Genomic DNA, 20,112 nt, shown 5'->3' on the forward strand with positions numbered 1-20,112 from the left:
ACCACACACACACGTACTCTCACTATATAATCTTACTATATATTTTGTAAGCTATAAATCCATGATGAGTGACGGTCTTTTATTTGGATGTCGTATTTTATGGAGCTTTAACTGCACACTCGTGGTAGCTTGTTACAAGCCACAAGCTTCTTTGTAATTTGTACAATACCTTTCTAAAATTTTAAAACTAGGTTCCAACAGCGTACGGTGGGGCAGTAGTAACAAGACAAAAATCTTCACATCTGTAGAAACACTGAATGTCTTTTTTTGCGACCTTCTGTACTTACTTGAATGAAACAGTCTGCCATGTGTACCCCATGATTACCTATCATTATGTGTAATTTGATACAAATGTGGATCCAGATGCAGATTAAAACATCTCTCAACATTGTCTTTTATAGAGATAATGCATTTAGAGGTTTAGTGGAGGTATGTGCTCTCGCTATTTTCTAGTTTGAAATGTGATTTTTTTTGTGCAGCACTTGAACAGTACATTCCCTTGATTTTGAAGGATTCGTGTAAAACCAGTACAAAAATCTCAGTTTGTTTCCCACCTTCTAGGATCTGGAGAAATCAGCAGCTGTTTTGTAGGCCGGGTTTCAAGTTCATGTGGGAGAGACGGGCAGGAGTTCAGCAGGAGGGTGAGGCAGGATGTTAAATCCGATCCTCCACTCAGGCAAAGTACGCGTAGAGAAAAATGTTGATGCTGATCAGCAGGAGCGCGTTCGCACAGCAGAACCTGGACCAGAACACACTCTCTCTAACGCTGAGAACTCTGGGAGCTGGAGTCGCTTCTGACCGCCGCGCTGCTGAGATACACAATCCTGCTCCCTGACCACATGTCACCCGCCGCGTCGGCTCAGAGCCTGCTGCACCACACACACACACACACACACACACACACACACACACACACACACACACACACACACACACACACACAGAGCAGACACAGGAAGTTACTCAAACAGTAACAGCGTGTTTGTGACTGTTCATCACATGATGGCTGGTTTTATTTTCCAAGTGTGGTGAATAACCAGACTCTTACCCTGGGAGCTACGGTGGCTGACACTGGACACTTTCTGAAGAGGAATTTCTCTTTGCGGCTCTTCAGTCAGAGTCCACCAGGTCAGATTACACACCTGGGAAAGCAGAACATGGAACAAAGTTCAATATATTGGATCACAATTACATTTTAGCATAAATATGACCTTTACTGTACGTAGAGAAGCTGAATGGGTGTGTATACTGACGTAAAGGTTCAACATTTTGGGAAATATGCTTTTTCCTTGTCTTACAGTTACCTTATCTTAGCTTATCTTAGTTTAGCACAAAGACTAGACTGACTCAAATGTAACAAAATCCACCTACGACCACCTCCAATGGCAGATATAATGTATAAATGAGATGCAATTTGTTCATTATTGAGCTTTAGAAGTCGTAGTAGGTGGCTTTTTGTTACAGCTGGATGGAGCCAGGCGAGCTGTTAACTCTATATTCAGTATTTATTGTGAGATAAGCTAACCAGCTCTCTGTAGCTTCATATCTAACAAACAGACATGAGAGCGGTATCAATCTCAACTTCCTGCAAAAAAGCAAACAAGCACATTTTCCCAAAATGTTGAACTATACCATTAATGATACACTATTTCTATTCCTCTCCAGGGTGGAGGCTGATGGTTTCACAAATGAAGTTTGATACTCTTTTTGTCAGACAGTCAGGTCAGTCTAAAGCCTGAACTTTGTAATATTACTCAGTTTTATCTCCATGTGTGATTCAGTTTTGCTCTTGATGTTTATTCTGGGAATTAATCTTTATTATCTGATAACATAGAGTCATCACAGTTAGCACGGATCATATTTTTTGCAACAAAATTAATCTAAATCATGGCTATAATATAGCAGATTTTCAGCATTTTTAGTGGATGTAAAGTCCTTACAAACTGTGTGTACAAGACAGCTAATCACAACGAATGTGCCGGTTTTCTACTCTCATTTTTCTTTTTCTCTTCAAATGTGCTTTGACATGCTGCTGTTTGCTATTCGAGTTCATACACAGGCCAGGTGTAACAAATGGGTCATCAGCAGCGATGAGCTCACCTGTGACTGCACTGAAAGGTTTAGCTCCATGGTTTATTGTTGATCTTTTGGATTTAGATAGTAGGCATGACCTCTTTACATGTGGAGGCCACCCTGCAGATAATGCCTGCTCCTTTACTTTCCTTTCTTTTTTTGTTTTCAGTCGATAATATCACAGGTGTTTCAACAGCAAACAATTACATAAGGTCACTTTGCTAACAGTTATGTACTGTATCTGTGTGTGCACACCTGTTCGTGGGTGGGCGGCGGTGTGAGCAGTGATACCACAGTGACCACGACTGTAGTGAGCCCACAGAGCAGTATGGCGAAATGCAGGTAGTGGACACCACGCAGCACCGCGGGGGCCGAGTCCACAACACCACATCTGGGAGGCGGGAAGGCAAACTCCAGCACCATCCTACACACACCCACCACCAAACCCACCATCAGGCCCCAGAAGGCGCCCTGAACACACACAAACACAAACAGGTTACATTACATGCCTCCCTGAGCTGATCCGATCTGCCAGTGTAATTCCTGCTGCAGCCCTGGTTCACAGCTGGGTGTGTTCACCTCGTAACACTCTCACTTTCCCACCATGATAATCTGTCAGCGTCGTGTCATTCCTCACTTGAGCACACACGCGTGCAGCAACACAGATAACTCTCCGTCTCCGATCAGCCTTCAGCAAAGAATGTGACCTGTGCAGTTTGACGTACCACAGCATGTAAAGCAAACATCTGTACCTCTACTTTAATTCTTACTATACTTATTATTCTGTCTCTTTCTGTTGTGAAATTGCGACATGACATACAACATTTACTTTAAGTTATTATCATGATTGTTTTTCTGATTTCAGTTTAGATAAATCTTAAAACATCAAAACGTGCGCATGCTTTACTGGAGCTAAATCCTCAAATGTGATGTGATAAATATAATGACACTAATTACAGGCTTGATGAGTGTTGTTATGGATTACAGGTCTGGTTCAAAGACTACAGACATGCATCATGCTTCCATGTAAATAGGCCTGTATTGTTTGCTCTCTATAGCATCAGACTATAGTCAGCGTGTGACACATCGTGTGCGGTGACTTTGACCCTGTGAGTCAACACGATTAAGACTCTCACTGTGATATGTTTGCGGTGTTTATATGAACAAATAAAAAGCTCACACCTTTTGTGTAACAGTGCTGTGAGCCCTTCTCGGTTACTTTTTTACAGGCACAAGTGAAATGAAAGATCCAAAACAAGGCTGGCTGTGATATTTTATTACCTTTCCAGTCAAGTCTAAAGACTTGATTTGAACTGTGCTGAATTTGTAGATGTTTTTAGGCATCTGGGTTACCCATAATCTTTGTTTTCCACATTTCAGTTTTAATGTGTACTTGTGCTAAATGTTAAAACAAGGCTAAAGAGGCTGCAGCCGTGCTGGCAGCTCTGTGAGGCTGTACTTTGGCACAGAAGTGCTTTGAGGTAAATGCTGACGTCATGCTAACATGCTCACAGTGATAATGCTAACATGTTGATGTTTAACCTGTATAATGTTTACCACGTTCGTCATCTTAGTTTTGTGTGTTAGCATGCTAAAATTTGCCATTTAGCGCTAAACAAGAAGTGCAGTTGAGGCTCTACTTTACAGGCATTCAGCAAAGTAGACAAATTTGACATGACATGTTTGACTTGATGATGGCGCTAGGCATAAAAGTTAAGGGAGCACCAAGTCATTACAGTTCATCCAAAAAGGGAGCATGAATGTCTTTGCAACATTTAATGATAATTCATCCAATATTTGTTGAGACATTTCACGAAGAACTGGAAAAGTCAACCTGCTGGTGGCGCTGCAGGAGAATTCAGGGGATCATTGAAGTCAGTGGGATTCATCCTCTGGGGACAATGAAAGTCTGGACAAAAGTTGATGGCAAACCATCAGGTAGTTGTTGAGATATTTCAGTCTGGACCAAAGCATGGACTGACAGACTGACATATGGCTAAAAAATGATTTTACATAACAGAGATGACCTTTAACCTCCAAGTCACCAAATCAGTGTTTGCTGGACTGCTGCCAGCCCCTGTTGTAACCCCCTGTTGTAACCCCGGCTGAGTTCATTGGAGACACATCGCAGTAAACTAAAACAGACTCTTTGAAGCTTGATTCAGAGTTAGAAAATGACAATATTTACATTACAGATAAGAAGAAAAGCCTTTTCATTCTGACACACTTGAGAAAATGCTCTTTATTTTAGTGGTTACACAGCATGTCAGTGGAGAGCAGACACACCCAGAATCTGCTCTATTAAAACTGGGATTTAGTCCTGATGATCCAGTGGACTGGTCTTTACTTGCAGTGGAAAGATGTCTCAGCACATGTGTTAGCAGCTCTGGGCTGATACACTTTCTCAGCACAGCAGTGTTATCTCTTTCACCTCTCTCTGTTAATCTTTGTCTTCTAATAATGTCTATCGTTGTTATCGGCCACAAACTATCACTTTCATTTCTCACGGTGAAAAAGCAGCACGCTCATGCTGGTTCTTACTGAGGAAATAATGAACAATGCACTTCATAAACTGAGCAAGTAACACACACACACACACACACACACACATTCATGAGCGCACACACACGTGGACTCCACACCAAGCAGTGAGGGATGTTGGCAGCTGGATCCCATGTGAGTCTAATAAAACAGTACAGTGCAGGAAGAGGGACAAACGGTGCAAACCTCAGAAGTCCAGAATGATCTGATGAGCACTTCAGTGTCCAGACTGGAATTAAATCTGAATTAAGTTTGGACGTGTGTGCCCTACAGCATGTTTGCTGCGTGCACTAACAAGTAATATCTTGTGTCTTTGAAGTCATCCCAAACGTGTTCTTAGAAAGAGACCTAATTCTGTTTATTTGTATTATAAAACATGGGCGAACTTGTACGTTTCTGACTGTAATTAGTTCTGCAACGATTAGTCGATTTATGAATCACTTCACTGACAGAAACTGAGAACTGATTTCACATTCTGTCGATGTTATTCAAGTCATTTATGAAGCAGAAATGCCAAATATTTGCAAATGTGAGGATTTTCTTGTTTTTATATCAGTGGGATTTAGACTGTTGATCAAACAAAATAATGCCTATTTTCACTATATAATAGACAAATGTAAAACAATGTTTAGTTGGAGCTCTAGCTGTAGCATATGGACCCTTTGTGGACTTGCATGTGTTACCTGCTCGTTGGTCCTCTTCCAGAAGACAGCCAGAGTGAAGACAGCAGTGACGGGCGGAGCGAGGTAGCTCGTCACTGACTGGATGTAGACATACAGCTGGCCACTATTGGCCGACTGTAGGATGGGGATCCACACCACGCTCACCACCACCAAGATCACTGTCACGATCCTGGAACAACATGTACAGAACATCTCTTTCACTTTCTCTGCACACAAACTTCCCCTTTCTTTATTGATCCTGGTATTAAAAGTCTACCCTCCACCATCATGATCACAGTCAGCAGTCCATGGTTTAAAGCCTGTGAGGGGCATACCTGCCGACCAGTAGCAGCTCCCTCTCTGAGGCCTGGGGGCGATGTTTCTTCCAGATGTCCATGGTGAAGAGTGTGGAGCTGCTGTTAAAGATGGAGGTCAATGATGACATCAGAGCAGCCATCATCACTGCTATCATAAGTCCACGCAAGCCTGTAACACACATACAGATGGACAGACGCATGCAGATCACAAAAAAAGCATATCTGAGTAGTTTACACGTTCAGAAATAACATTTTTAAAGATGTCTGAAATGAGAGTTTTCTCACCACTTGGCATGAGTTCAATGACCAGTTTGGGAAAGGCGATGTTGGAGCATCCCACCTCGGCTCCGCACACTCGCACACACTCTTCTGGATCCACACATCCTACAGAGTCTGAAACATGAGGCGGTCACAGGTCATTCACACACAGGTGTGGAGGACGTAACTACTCATGCAGAATTCACGTTCCTTCGCTACCAGATCTACCAGACTTTAATCTCTTTAAATGTAATGTGTTTTTTAGATATCTGTTTGGTGAAGTGGTCTCACAACAAGGGTTACCTGTCTGTTTGGAGCATCTCTATCTGGGTAACCTGAGCTCCTTTAAAAATTAAAATAGGTCAAACGTGACTCAGACATTCATTAGTTGTTTCTCACTATGTTTTATCACTAAAAACCCAGCAGACCTTCCAGTGACACACCAAAACCAGTGATCACATGATTAGCTGCAAGTCTGGTTTCTGCATTGCCTAAATAGGACATTTTTGAATCAGTACTAAACTAATCTTAAAATTTCAATCATTTCTTAAACTGAACTGTAAGCTCTAAGGGAGAGTGGAGTCATATCACAGCAGATAAAACGCAATGAAGTCCCATACTGTCAGCTGAACTTATCATACAGGGTTAGTTATTACACTATACAGCAAGATTTCTGTCTCTCTGTCCAAGCAGGAGGGTGGAGTTTCAAGCCTCTCTTTCCTAACCGACTACCGGACACTCCGCCTTTCTGCCCCCGGCGACAGAGCTTCCGTTGCCGGATTCCAGGGTCGGGCACTCACCGGCGGCTCCGCACTGTGCGCTGGACCTCGGTGGACTTTCCGTCTGGAGGAAGTTTTTAAAGAAAAGTAAGGAAGAGGTAAACCGACGTGGACTCGATTCCGGTAAAAGCTGAGACCCGTGCGCGTCACCTCAGTGATTTTTACGACTTTTTGTGCTTCGGGGAACTCAACAGTTGCCATTTTTCTGAGCAGCTGTGAACCGTAACGTTCAGACTTCCAGCACGAAAAGAAAAGTGACTCGTCAGCGCAACTTCCAGACTGACTCACCGACAATTTCAACATATGTAAAGTAGGATTAATGACTTCTTTCTTTGTTTCAAGTATGTGTTCCGCTTTAGCGTGACTCACTGGCAGACACACGCATCCACCGGGCCAGCTGCCTGCCTACATGTCTGCCGGGCCCCGCGGCTGGAGAGGCTGAACCGGGGCCACCGCTGGCAGGTGAAAGGCGTGGCGTTGGGCGGGATGCTTTGTTCGAACATCACCTGAGTGAGTGTGTGCGAACTGGTAACCTGAGATCTGGGTTGAGCTGAGCTGGAGTCTGTGTTGAGGGACTTTAACAGCGGTTTACTTCTCTCACATGAAAATATTGCTGTTTACCACCTCACGGGCCTCGGGAACGCGAACACACCATGAACCGTAATGACGGATCGATCCGTTTGGAGGTTTGACCCTTCGGACCGACGACTGGAAACTGGGTCAGAGTGGTTTCAACACTTAACTGTTTATTGACCGGTGGATATTGAGGTCATGGCGTTGTCTCAGATCCAGTGTCTGGACGATCACCACGTCAACTGGCGCGTGAGCGAGAGCAAACCGGAGTTTTTCTACAGCGAGGACCAACGGCTGGCGCTCGAGACTCTCATCTCCAAGGGCCGCGATGCGTTCACGGACTACATCCACAAAAGTGGCGTCCGGCAGTTCCTCTCTGAACCGGAGCAGGAGCGGATTACACACAAAGCAGAAGCCTATCGGCCAGGGCACGATCATCACCAGAAACCGGAGACGCCAGGGCCGGGGAACATCACCCCGGGGTCCGAGGTGGAAGGGGGAGATGGTGATGTGTCGCTCCAGTACTGGCCTGACCGGTCTGAGGCCTCAGTAGCGGAGCTGGATCTCGGCTGGCCCGAGGCCATTTCATATCGAGGGGTCACGCGCGTGAACGTGTACACACAACCTCCAGCCGAGGGTCAAACGCACATCAAGGAAGTGGTGCGCAAGAGCATTGCATCAGCCCAAAAGGTAGGCAGTGAGGAAGATGATGGTGATGATGATCGTGTTATAATGCAGTGGGGATCTCCACGGCATCAAACACAGAAAATAACATTAACATCTCACAAGACTTCAAGGAAAACAGAACACTCTGTTCATGTTAATGTAGGCCTGTAAAACACAGCAGCCAGCGTTCAGGAGCTTTCTCTCTTCGTGTAACACACACAAAGAGGCGTTTATTCATCTCTTGTGACTTCTTTTAAGATTACACTTATGTTACTGAATAGGATTTCATTATTTCTTAAGGGATTTATCTTTGGCTGCTCCTCCATGTGCTGGACAAATCATACTGTAATGTGAAACAATCCAATGCAAAATCACCACAAGACAGAGGCTCAAAATGTACCACAGCGCAGAGTCAACACACAAACAACCACAGTAGCATCTCAACAGACAGTGAAGTTAGGTTGTGTTTGTTGCAGTGCCATTGAATGCACCACAGGACATTTTCTGGTTGCTCAGTGGACAAAGCAGTTCGCTGCCTCAACACCACAAACTACAAAGCGGAGCTTGTCCTACACAGGAAAGAAAAGAACTGTGTAAGAATCGACACAATAAGCCTATTGAGTTTCGTGCTGAAATGACTGGATGATTGATCGATCAGGAAATTAATCAGCAACTGTTAAGATAATCATCTCATTTTTCCAATCAAAAACACCAAACATTCTCTGCTCCCTGCTTCTCCAGTGTCACATTCGGCAGTTTTTCTCCATCATACTGTAAATGATAGTAAATTTAGGTATTTTTTCATTTAATCTGCATCTAATATATATCTATATAGAGTTAAAGTTTTTGCCTGTCGTCTTCTCTTTCCCTCTCCCCTCTTGTCTGACATGTGGCGCACTCACACATGCACACAACAAAGTTTTAATAACACAAGTCTGATCTTGACACGCTGGTGGAAAAAAAATGCCCTGACATCAGTGAAAACGTTACATGCCAGCACTCTATACGCAAGCTTTACCTCCATACATGAGCGCTGGCACATGCAGGTACAGTAGTCTAGTTTTGCCCCAGAGCAACAAAGACTCCAGTTAAATGGAGTTTTTCACTGCTTGGAAGGCAGCACATCCAGGCATTGACTTGCTGCCAAGGCTGCTGTTCAGCTGAACTTTGCTAACAGCAAACTGTCCGCTATGCATGCGTTGGATATGACGTGCTATTATGTGTTGCAGCTTGTCTTCTTTGACTCTCTGGTTTTTCTAACTTCATCAAGGACTGACAATACAGTTGATCTGAAATCTGTGGTGGGATGTTTTGGCCACAAGGCTCCCTAACTGCCTTTTTCCCGAGCAGTGTTTTAGCTTCAAGTTGTCAGTTTGGGGCTACAGTTCTGTAGTTTTGGGATTTAAAACTGGGTGAAAAGTGAATCAACAGTGCAGTGTGAAGAGCGCCATGCTGTCATGAGTATTTCTGTATTGTTGAACCCACAGAACACACACTGTCCAGCCACTTCACACTCTCTCTCCACTCTGCAAAGCATCCTTTGTTTCTAGAAGCCTCTTTATGGAACACCTATGGTCAGAGCAGTTATGTTGTTTGTCTTTAATTACACAGTTTACATGCAGTTCTCATAAGTGCCCAGCTTCCTTTGAAGGTTTAATGGGTACAATACTGTTGATAAGAGCAGCTTAAATCAAACCTGCCCTCACAGACCAGGAAACACTAACACCATGTGTGATTTCCTCTGTGTGTGTGTGTGTGTGTGTGTGTGTGTGTGTGTGTGTGTGTGTGTGTGTGTGTAGGTGATAGCCGTGGTGATGGATGTGTTTACAGATGTGGATATCTTTCGAGATCTGCTGGACGCTTCCTACAAACGCAGAGTTCCTGTATACATAATGATTGACATGGCTGCAGTCCCCTGCTTTCTTTCCATGTGTGGCAGAGCTGATATGCACCGTGGACACCTAAAGGTATGTATATGCACACGCACACACACACGCACGCACACACACACACCCAGATGATGTTTTGATAAGCTGGGAGATGAGCTAGCTGGTGAGATGGCTGCTCTTGATAAGTGTAGGAAAGTTTATTTTATAAAGCTCCAGTTTCCAATATTTTTTGTTCATTAAAGAAACATTTTTCAATAACAAGTATTTTACTATACAAGGGAAATATTTGAAAGTAGGGCAGATGATTGATGTGGGTCCGACAGGTTTTTGCCTTCAGGACTTGGCTTGGTGCATGCACCGTCAAGTTTTTGGCCACAGGCAGGCTTAGGTTATTCGTTATTCTTTGCCTGTCTGAGTTGATCTGGTCCCGGCAGTAACAGAAAATACTTAATGTTTCACGGGGGTTTTTCTGAATGTTTTGGACTGGCAGCCAGGAAGACACTAAGCACATTCCCGTCTGTGCTGCAGGCAATTAGATAAACCACGCACACTCTCTCTTCACTTTATGTAACATGGCTTTCTTTCATTTCTCCTTCCTCCTTCCTCACAGCATTAATCACCAGACCTCCCCCGTCTTTCGGCTGCTTTCTTATCTGCCATCACTGCTGTTGTTATGAGCATTTATGACGCCTGCGCTTAGTGTCTCCTGTGAGATTTCACACAGAACATTTACTTGCGAGGTAACGCTCGGCCTGGAACCACACCCTTATCACAGGGCCAAAGACAAACACACCAGGGTGTGTCATACAAGCATGCACATACAGCCCCTGTTCTAACCTGTAGAGTCAGTCAACATGAACTTATGGTTATATTAATAAACTATTCTTGAACAACAAAAAAACTCATTCTTTTTCGCCTGTATTTCCCTTTTGTTCAATAAAATCCTTCCTGTCATTGACACGAAACCCTCAAGGGCCTCTCTCAGCATTAACCCCATTATGTGTGTGTTTGTGTGTGTGTAGAATCTGCGTGTGCGCTGCTGTGGAGGCGTGGAGTTCTTCACGCGGTCGGCACAGAAAGTGCGTGGATCGCTGAGCCAGAAGTTCCTCCTTGTTGATGGAGACAGAGCCATCTCTGGTTCATACAGGTGAGCAGTGCCCAACATGCTGTGAGCGTGCATGAACGCAGTGTGTTTATATGTGCACTCAAAGCTGCTCTTATAACTATTTAGCATGCATTAAATAACTATGTGATACAAACAGGTTGCACCAGGAGATGAACCCACAGAAACTTTTTCCCAAACTCTGCAGTTCTCCTTTGCTCTCTGGAGCCTTTTGGTGTTTTTCAGTTCATTGTTTCGGTTTTCTGACCTGCATCTTTTCTGGTTTGGTTCAGTCTCACCGCTCTTGCCCAGTTTCGCCCAGTTTCCAGCTGCAGCAGGCAACTGTTTTGAGCAAAAAAGCTCTAAAAGCCACAGTACGCTGCCTGCTCAGCAGCAAACAGCAGGCATAGTTAGCAGCAATAGCCAGAAACACAGCTACAAATGGAAGCTAATGTCGCTTCATGTCTTCTGCATGTGTGAATAGGCAACTGTTAGCTAAGTCGTTCACCATAACAACTTAATTGCTGTTCCCAAGTGGCCAAAAATATCTAAAAAAAAAAAAAAAAAAAAAAGACCCCAAAACACTGTGGCTAACAGCTCTGTGAACCAGCAGCGTGCAGACCTTCATCTAGCAATGCTAATTTCGGAAAATTAGGCAGATCTCCCACCAATATACACCTTGAGACCACTGAGACAGATTTAGGAGAACAAACAAGGTGTAAGCACATTTATAGGGGAGTCGCTGGTGTGAATTTATGTTTCCATGTCTGTGTTATTGCAGCTTCACCTGGTCCTCCTCTCGTTTGGACCGTAACCTCATCACTGTGATCACAGGACAGGCAGTGGAGACTTTCGACCTGCAGTTCCGCGAGCTTTACCTCTTGTCCAGAGGTGTGTCTCTCAACAAGGTTCCCATGGTAGATGAACCGATCCCTGACCCGATCCCTCAGGCAGCTCCTGCTCCGGTGTCAGCTGCTGTTGCTAGGAAGCTCATCAATCCCAAATATGCACTTGTTGCCACAGGAACTCACACAAGTCCCTCTTCTTCTGACCAAAATTCCAGCAACAAAAACTCCCAGAATCCCAGTGGCCTTAAAATTATGAAAGGACGTCTCAAACATGTTGCTGAAGAGCCACCCATACATCCGGGATTAGCCGATCTGGAGAAAGCATACCTGATCCCGTACCTGCCCACCTGGCCAGAGCCGGACCCACCAAGCGACGTGATTGGCTTTATCAATATCAGGGATGAAAAGCGAGCCAATCAGGTTCACTTACAGAGGTCAGAGAGGTTTGAGGTCAGCCAGGCTATACGCTTCAGCTCACCACTGATGCTCCCACCAACTGAGGAACCTGTTTCACGTCGGTCAAACACTGCAGGAACAGCGGAAAAGCCTTCTGGGAGTACAAGTAAAGACGCCTCTACTCCTTTAAGTCCCACCAATAAACAGCTGAAACAGCAAACACACAGAGCTCCGAACAATGATCAAACAGATGCAACAGATTCCAGAGGGCCCCCTCAACAGCCAAACACACCTTTAAAGCAAGGGATGCACAAAGGAAATGCACACACCCTTACATCACCAGCCAATGTTACTGCTGTTTCACAGCCAACAGACAATGCCAAACAAACTCCAGAGACTCCAGAAACCGCAACACCTCCTGTTCCTAAACGTCGCACGCTGCAGTTAGTCATAGAGCCCACCACCTCAGAGCAGCCTGGCCAACCACAGGTCAGTCTGATCAAAATGGACCAATTGGAAAGCCTAGATGGCTTCAGAGAAGAGAGAACTGAGGAGGAGCTGACACCAGGTCGCATGGCATTGAAGGACGATGGCAGGGACTCTGGCAGCAACGGTGACGGCAGCCAAGACAGCACCAAGGTCATATGTGACCGAGCAGCCAATGATGATCCGTCGAGTGCTTCCACAGTATCAGAAGAGGAGTTTTTTGATTCTTCCCAGCCAGATCTGCTGACCAATGGAGTGATGACAGGGTCAGGTCGTGGGCATCGCCAAGGAGACGGGATCAACATGATGGCCCGCCTCTCTCAGAGCATGCTGGATCTGCGGGAGCCCAGCCAGCCAGAGGACAGCGCTGCCCTCATCCGCCAATCACAGCAGCTCCGCAGACATGGACACGCCTCACCGCACAGGCACATAGGACAGGTGAGCACTCAGGAGAAGTTGTGACAATATTTCTGATCGTTTGGTGTTGAAACAATTAGTTGATCAGTTGCTTAGGTAATTGACAGACAATTGATGGGTAGAAATGAATGTTTTATGTCAATTATTAAGCAAAAATAACATGTATTTGCTCATTCCATGTTGTCAGATGTGAGGCTTTGCTGCTTTTTTTGTTTTATAACCATGTAAATCTCTGGACTGTTGGTCCAGAGTCTGGGAAATTGTGATGCATTTTGAATTGTTTTCTCACATTTTACAGACTAAACTGTTAAGAACTTAGTTCAATTGAAATAATCAACGTATTCATTGAGAATGAATAGTTAATTGTAGAGGTGAATTGAGAGATTTATTTTTCCTATTTGACTGAATGTCCTTTGGTTTTGGACAGTTGGTCAGACAAAATAAGCTCTATGGAGACATCGCTGTGGGCTTACGGAAAATGTGTTGGGTGTTGTTCACTATTCTCTCACGTTTTATTGACTTTATGATTAATCGGTTGATTGAAAAAGTAATGAAAAGATTATTCGTTAATGTAAGTAGTTAACAGCCCGTAAATGATGACACTATGATTGTCTTAATCTTTTAATTCCTTTTTTTAAATGTTTCATGAGTAATAACTGAAAAGAATAAGTGCAGAGGTTCTTAGGAATAACGTTTGCCATGACTAAGTAAGGAAAGACACAGATTCTCTCTGACACACAAATTTATACAGATCCCACTAAAAATGGGTGTGTTTCACCAGTGGTGTCAAAACAAGCCACTGCCTGCTTCCAGTAAACATGTCATGTCTTCTTCCAAATCGAAAGGTGTGTGTATGCATGTGCGATTAGCCGCCTGCATGTGTGTGCATGTACCTGGATAAAGAGCTCGGCTGATCATGCCAGGGAGGATGATGAAGATGAAGGGCAGCATCTTCAGATAGGCAGCAAGGATTGATGCTCCTTTCACGTGACTCATGTTCTTGGCAGACAGGGACCGTTGTACAATCACCTACATATTCACAAACACAAGTACTAACAATAATAGCACCAACTTTATTTATATGTGGCACTTTTCAAAAGACACAAAACCAAGAAATGTATAGCATACACAGGAAATGTATCCAATTCTAAAAAGAATGTGTATATAGTCAAGAGCTTGTCCCTTATGTGCCTTCAAAATCATTAAAATCGACTCTAGAAGACACAGGCAACCAGTGCAACCAGTGCGAAATGAGCGTGCAGTCTTCTATGGGATCTTATGTGTCGTCTTGCTGCAACATTCTGAACCAGTTGACCAGTTTTTTACAGTTTTTAACTCGAGCTAAAACAGGCTTGTAGTGTTCTCAGTCTCATGGCATCATGTGAATCACAGGAGAAGTAGATCTAGGAATCGTCAGCATTTAAGTGGAAACTGACATGATGCTTTTGAAATATTTGAGAAGAGAACAGAGACAGAGAAGAGTAAAGCACCGAGGATTGATCCCTGAGGTGCTCCGTGTATGAAATGCGTAGTGGAGGATTTACTGTCCCTTGTAGCCACACAACCGTCAACATGTCACTCTTCTGGTCTCCATGATGTCCTACTCATCTCAGTCCGTCTCTTCTCTCTGTTTAGTTGTTCCAGACCTCGAGATCTCCAGGTCGTGAATCGCGACAGAGAGGAGCTAAAGTAGTCCTTGCCAAACCAGGAAGTTTTCACCGCCCCACCCGAGCGTCTGGCCCAGTGATTGGAGGACACCGTTACTGGCAGGGTCAGACGCTGCAGTCTGACTTGGCTCAGCTGCGCGTAGAGACGCGCTCCGGACGGTCGCCTCGACGCCACAGCCCAGGTTACAGGAAGGGGGATCACACCTCACCACAGGCACCTGCCAACCCATCAGGGCTGCTAGCTGGAGTATCTTTCTCAAAACTGAGTAATTTAAGACACTTAAGGGCACGAGGTGGAGGATCGCAGAAGAAAGTGTCTCAAAATAACAAGGCTGACAGGTAGAACTGTGCAGGTACTCGAGGATGACTGTTGACACGGTCGTCCAGCTAAGAAATTGGTGAGTCCTCAGTGTGGACTCTTCTCTGTCTCTGGCATGTGTGTCATGCCCTGTTTTCAAACCCTGAGTCTGAACATATAGGGACTGTTTAATTGGGATTTTTGACAATGTCAACAGGAGTTGGCAGTTTGATTTGATGATATGTTTAAGAGGTATTGTCTGTAAATGAATCACATCCAGTGGTTAAAGGTTAAAGGCTTTTGACTGGATGGTTTCAGTAGTGTTTGTTGGGAAATAAACTCTGATCGATATATCAGCTGATGTTTGTATGGATATAAATATGTGGTTAAAAACACACTTTTGGCATGGAGCCCTGCAATTGGTTCATCAATGAGCTGTGATGAGATTTCCACCAGCTCAGTCATCTGACACTTCAGTATTGCTTTTCTTTTTCAGAATTTTGCACTGTGCAAAATGAAAGATCATGGCAGATCAGCCGATTATGTCCCCCCACTGATTTAAGAGTCAGGTTTCATGTTGATGCCAATGTGATTGGCTGCTGATGGTGCGAGGGTAAGGCTGCTGTGTTCATTGTTTTCACGTATTTGGCAGATGTACTGGATGACCTGTGCAGATGTAGAGCACTGGTTTATATGCAATTTTGAATACTGACGTGGGATCGAAAGGTAATGTTGTAAATACAAAGCAGATTGTTGGAAATAATCCACAGCAGTTTGATGACTGTGTACGTGTACTGTGAGGTATTTTTAAGTATGGATACTTTTGCCTCATAGACTGCAGAAAAATATAATTGTAGCTTTTAGCTTTCTCAAAGTATTTTTGAAGCCTGGAGTTTGGGTTTGGCATAAAATCGTCATCAGGGCAACGGGGTGTTTTTTTTTTTTTTTCTTTTGCTTGGATTTGTGGACGCAGCCACACTAGCAGAAATGGGTCTGTTAGGGCACGTAGTATGAACAAAACCCACTAAACTGTTCAGTGAGATTGAAAGTTGATTCTTCAGATAGATGTCAAAGCGATCTCACCACATGGTCCGTCCAGTGGATCTGGAGTATTTTATCATACTTATTTGGTTGAGAAAACAGTCACAGACAGATTATTACCAAATCTGTGCGCTGGAATATTTTGTAGTAACTTTCTTGTTCAGCTGTGACCAACCCCATGTACTGTTCCTTGAGCAAACACAGTTTACCAATATTTTGAGTGTGCTCACTTTCTGTTGAACTTATCGGGTATAAACAAACCAGTGGATTCAAGTAAGGTCTGTAGGGTCAGGCGGTGATATTGATTTGTGCCTTTCAGCATTAAGTTGGTTGGTCAAAAACTGCCATAACCAATAAAAAGACTCAGCTGTTCTAAGTGGTTCCTTTTGAATGTTTTTAATGGAAAAATCATTTTTAAAAATACCTCTAGAACACATGTGAGTAGATGTCAGTACCCGCATGTCATAAATAAAAAAAACTCTGTTACTTAAGTATTTGATTTATTTTGAGAGAAAGGTTAAGAGTTTTCCTCTTCACTTCAATGTGGAGAATGATTTTTGTTTGGCCAACCTCGAGCGGCCATTAGAGGAACTGTATTATAAGTCGAATCTGAAGCTGGTTTCTGATGTTTTTCCTGCACATGCATGTGTTTGTATGTGTGTAAACGTACCTGGTCAGAGCACCAGTACCAGGTGGCCAGTATGGTGAGCCCCAGAGTCATGCCGGGCCAGGGCAGGTCTCCAGTGACGGCGTCTCTGAACAGGTGCATGGCGTCCTGGCGTGGCAGGTGGCAGGTACTGTTGGGAATGATCTTACTGGGCACCGCCATGCTGTACACGCGCTCCAGGTTGCCGTAGCCGCCAATCTTGTTGAAGGCTGTGGACCGGGATCACACAACTCCAGCTATACAACCCTTAAAATAACTGCAGTTGTTGTGTTTGTTTATTCGGGATGATAACTGTACAAACCAGTGATTGTTAAGATGATCGCTCCGATTATCATGACAAATGTCTGCAGAGTGTCTGTGTAGATGACAGCAGCAAGGCCACCTGAAAGGAAGGGAGTGTGCGTGATGGGACTCTTTAATATCAGCCGACAGCGTTCCATTGGAAAATCATTAAACTAGTTATACTGGATGTAATCATGCATGTCTGTGTGGTTGTTTGTGTACCTGCAATAGTGTAGAGAGCAGTGACCACCAGCATGAGGACAGTGGACAGATAGAGGTTCCACCCCAGACACACCTGAACAAACAAGGCTCCAGAGTACAGGTCAGTCTGGTGATGGAAACACAAGACATCAGTCAACAATGCCAGCAAAGATTCAATCTCAGAGCAGATAATGGTGCAAAATGGCGCCGTACTGATATCTTTGTGAAGACGGACAACAGCAGCGAGAGGACAGCCAGGTAGGTTCTGATCCTCTCCCCTCCGAAACGACGGCCCAGGTACTCCGGCATTGTCACGATCTGAACACACATATTTCAATTACTCTCAAAACACACCACAGCTACACAGAGGATGCAAACTTAAGAAGCTCCACATGGTCTTAGGAGCCTAGTGTGATCTGCCAATCAGCAGCTGGTGAGCGTAGACCAGCCTGGTGTGCTCACACTTCTACTGTTTTTCATATAATTCTGTACCAACAAATAGTTTTTGTTGTTTGCTAATTAAAGACAGTTATGTGTCCGTGTGGTTTAGCGTAACACCCTGCTGGGGAATTTTTTAAGGCGTCTCATGTCTCTTGGCACCAAAATGTACCTGCTGAACCAGCCTTAACAAGCAGACAGGCACAGTGTGTGTGTGTGTGTGTGTGTGTGTGTGTGTGTGTGTGTGTGTGTGTGTGTGTGTGTGTGTGTGTGTATGCAAACTAACCCCTGAGGAGATGTAGACTGGCACAAATACCCAGGCCAGAGCCAGCAACACATAAGTGGCCTGTGAGAAAGAAGGAAAGGAGACAGAAAGAGGACACAGAGGTTTCACGGGATCGTCCACCAGAGTCGCCTCAGGTGGAAAAATGTCTGTGCAAACTGAGGTAAAACTTTTATCTATTTTAGGTCAGCGGACCCATGTGCAAGCATTTGTACAGTTGCTGTGGACAGACTCTGCCTCCTGAGCTGTACACCTCCTAATACAGCTGAATGGTATAAAAAAAATCTCTCAGCTGCTGCCCTCTGCAGCTGGCTGCCTGCAACAGCTGTTGAAGGACGGTAACGCAAGTCATTGTGTCCCTTTCGTCTAGACAGCCATGTTCAAAGAGCTATTTAGATTAAATTGCTATTACAAAGCTACTGCCAGTTGCTTTCTTTTCAGATCCAATAAGGACATTACTTTTTGGATCTGTAAACTGTTTTTCTTACACAAATACTGCATTACACGACAGGGTGTTTAGTTACTACAAACGGATTACAGCAGCATCTCGTAATGTTTCGTTGAATGGATGGATGTGTGTCGACTCACATTCCATTCAAAGCCGGTGACGGCGATGCCTCCAGCGGCTCCAGTCCCAGCCAGACCAATAAACAATCCTGAGCCTTCTGAGCTGGCAAAGAGAGACGCTCCAATCTGTGAAGAAGCCAAAGCACCAAAACAACAATGTAGAAATACTCTGGAACGAGTAGAAGTCCTGTATTCATAATCTTACTTAAGTATTAGCAGTAAACGGTACTTAGAGTATTGTAGTAGTAAAAACAAATATATTACACCGCTTTTAAAGCTGGTGAATCCACGCAAAAGCAAGATTTTACTACCAAAGTGTCAGTAGTTTTACTGATTCATGAAGAGTTAACATGTACAGTCCAGTGGTTCCCTCTCTAGCGGTCAGGAAGAAAAGAAGAAAAAAACTTCTGGTACACAAACTAGTAATATTTGTTATACTTTTCTCTTTTACCTCTTTGGGCCTCAACAGTTATATTTGGATTAAACCATCCTGGAAGTTGAGAGGGGAAATGCCTCTTTGGTGGAAGTGCTAATAACCCATAAGACTCTGGTTTTTGTCACAAGTTGGTCACAAACAGTGTGTTGTGTTTATCAGATTATCACATTTTTCATGATCATGAGACGCAAACACACACACACACACACACACACACACACACACACACACACACACACTCACCGGCCACCAGGCCATGTCCCGTCCAGCCAGGAAATATCCGCTCAGAGTGTTCCTGCTCACCCTGCATGATGACTGACAGAGAAAACCGTCAAACATCAAACAGGAGCATCCGCGCACACACACATACACACACACATGCACCTCTGACTCTCACCCAGATGCCCACAGCGAGGTTGAGAAGAAAGTAAGTTGCTATGACGATGATGTCCGAGAAGCTGAAGGACTGAGGCAGGTCGTAGAAGTTGATGGTGGAGTTGATGGTCATCCTCGGCGTTCACACCAATGCACACACACAGTTGAAAACACAGCCAAAACACACAGGTTTGCCCCCCCTTTACTGCTCTTTCCTGACAGCCACACACACTCTCACACACCTGTTGATTCTTACACCTGTGCAGTCAGTCTCATCGACCCCCTCTCATAATCTGACACCCTGCAGACACCCCAAACACCAAGAGGAACACATTACACTCTGTCTCATAAAGAACCAGTCTCACTAACATGAACACACACACACATACACACACAGTCAAACACACACTCCGGCCCGTGGTAAAAGTCCCTCCTCGGCTCGACTACAAGCTGAACTCGCTGTTGTAGTGAGCTTGACACAGTGCATGTGTGAAGAGGGCAGTCCCTTGGTCGAATTGATGATTAAACACATCACCTTAATGTGGCACCTGCAGCGCTGACACACATGCTGTGCTAGGGGATAATGGAGTGCACAGTATGGGTGAGCAGTGGAGTACAGCAGATGCTCATGTGGACCAGAGTCCGTGCTGATGCGCGCACACACACACACACACACTCTCTCACACACACAGATGGTCAATCATTGGCGATGACAAGTTTATAATCATTAGCGTCTAAACCTACAAACATCTGCTGGTACGTGCTAAGTAGGGTCAGTGAAAGTGTGTGAGAGAGAAACAGACTGAGCACTTTCTTAGCTGTTTACAGTTTCATTCAGTAACTTTTAGGA

At 44.4% G+C, this 20,112-nt stretch overlaps 2 protein-coding genes across 2 annotated transcripts; one reads left to right on the plus strand and one right to left on the minus strand.

The window, feature by feature from the left end:
• Window positions 1-78: 78 nt before the first annotated feature.
• Window positions 79-19,160, minus strand: slc5a10 (solute carrier family 5 member 10). The gene is made up of 14 exons (XM_076728280.1): window positions 19,131-19,160; window positions 18,473-18,577; window positions 17,888-17,947; window positions 17,377-17,481; window positions 17,185-17,290; window positions 16,982-17,062; window positions 16,684-16,889; window positions 13,901-14,036; window positions 5,879-5,986; window positions 5,612-5,762; window positions 5,298-5,466; window positions 2,329-2,544; window positions 1,049-1,142; window positions 79-866 (listed from the first exon to the last, which is right to left on the minus strand). The coding sequence occupies exons 1-14, from the start codon at window positions 19,143-19,145 to the stop codon at window positions 673-675; spliced, it is 1,746 nt and encodes a 581-aa protein (XP_076584395.1). The 5' UTR covers window positions 19,146-19,160; the 3' UTR covers window positions 79-672.
• Window positions 6,661-17,149, plus strand: fam83gb (family with sequence similarity 83 member Gb). The gene is made up of 5 exons (XM_076728279.1): window positions 6,661-7,893; window positions 9,669-9,836; window positions 10,781-10,905; window positions 11,642-13,028; window positions 14,643-17,149. The coding sequence occupies exons 1-5, from the start codon at window positions 7,402-7,404 to the stop codon at window positions 15,015-15,017; spliced, it is 2,547 nt and encodes an 848-aa protein (XP_076584394.1). The 5' UTR covers window positions 6,661-7,401; the 3' UTR covers window positions 15,018-17,149.
• Window positions 19,161-20,112: the final 952 nt, after the last annotated feature.

This window comes from Chaetodon auriga, chromosome 4, assembly GCF_051107435.1.
Source record: "Chaetodon auriga isolate fChaAug3 chromosome 4, fChaAug3.hap1, whole genome shotgun sequence".
NCBI lineage: Eukaryota > Metazoa > Chordata > Actinopteri > Chaetodontiformes > Chaetodontidae > Chaetodon > Chaetodon auriga.

What these genes read in the sequence shown, in the direction of transcription:
- fam83gb (XM_076728279.1), top strand. Translation starts at nt 7,402, where the DNA reads ATGGCGTTGTCTCAGATCCAGTGTCTGGACGATCACCACGTCAACTGG. An exon ending in GCATTGCATCAGCCCAAAAG is followed by an intron (nt 7,894 to 9,668) that starts GTAGGCAGTGAG and finishes GTGTGTGTGTAG; the next exon opens with GTGATAGCCGTGGTGATGGA. An exon ending in TGCACCGTGGACACCTAAAG is followed by an intron (nt 9,837 to 10,780) that starts GTATGTATATGC and finishes GTGTGTGTGTAG; the next exon opens with AATCTGCGTGTGCGCTGCTG.
- slc5a10 (XM_076728280.1), bottom strand. An exon ending in CCGTCTTCACAAAGATATCA is followed by an intron (nt 17,291 to 17,376) that starts GTACGGCGCCAT and finishes TTCCATCACCAG; the next exon opens with ACTGACCTGTACTCTGGAGC. An exon ending in TGCTCTCTACACTATTGCAG is followed by an intron (nt 17,063 to 17,184) that starts GTACACAAACAA and finishes CCTTCCTTTCAG; the next exon opens with GTGGCCTTGCTGCTGTCATC.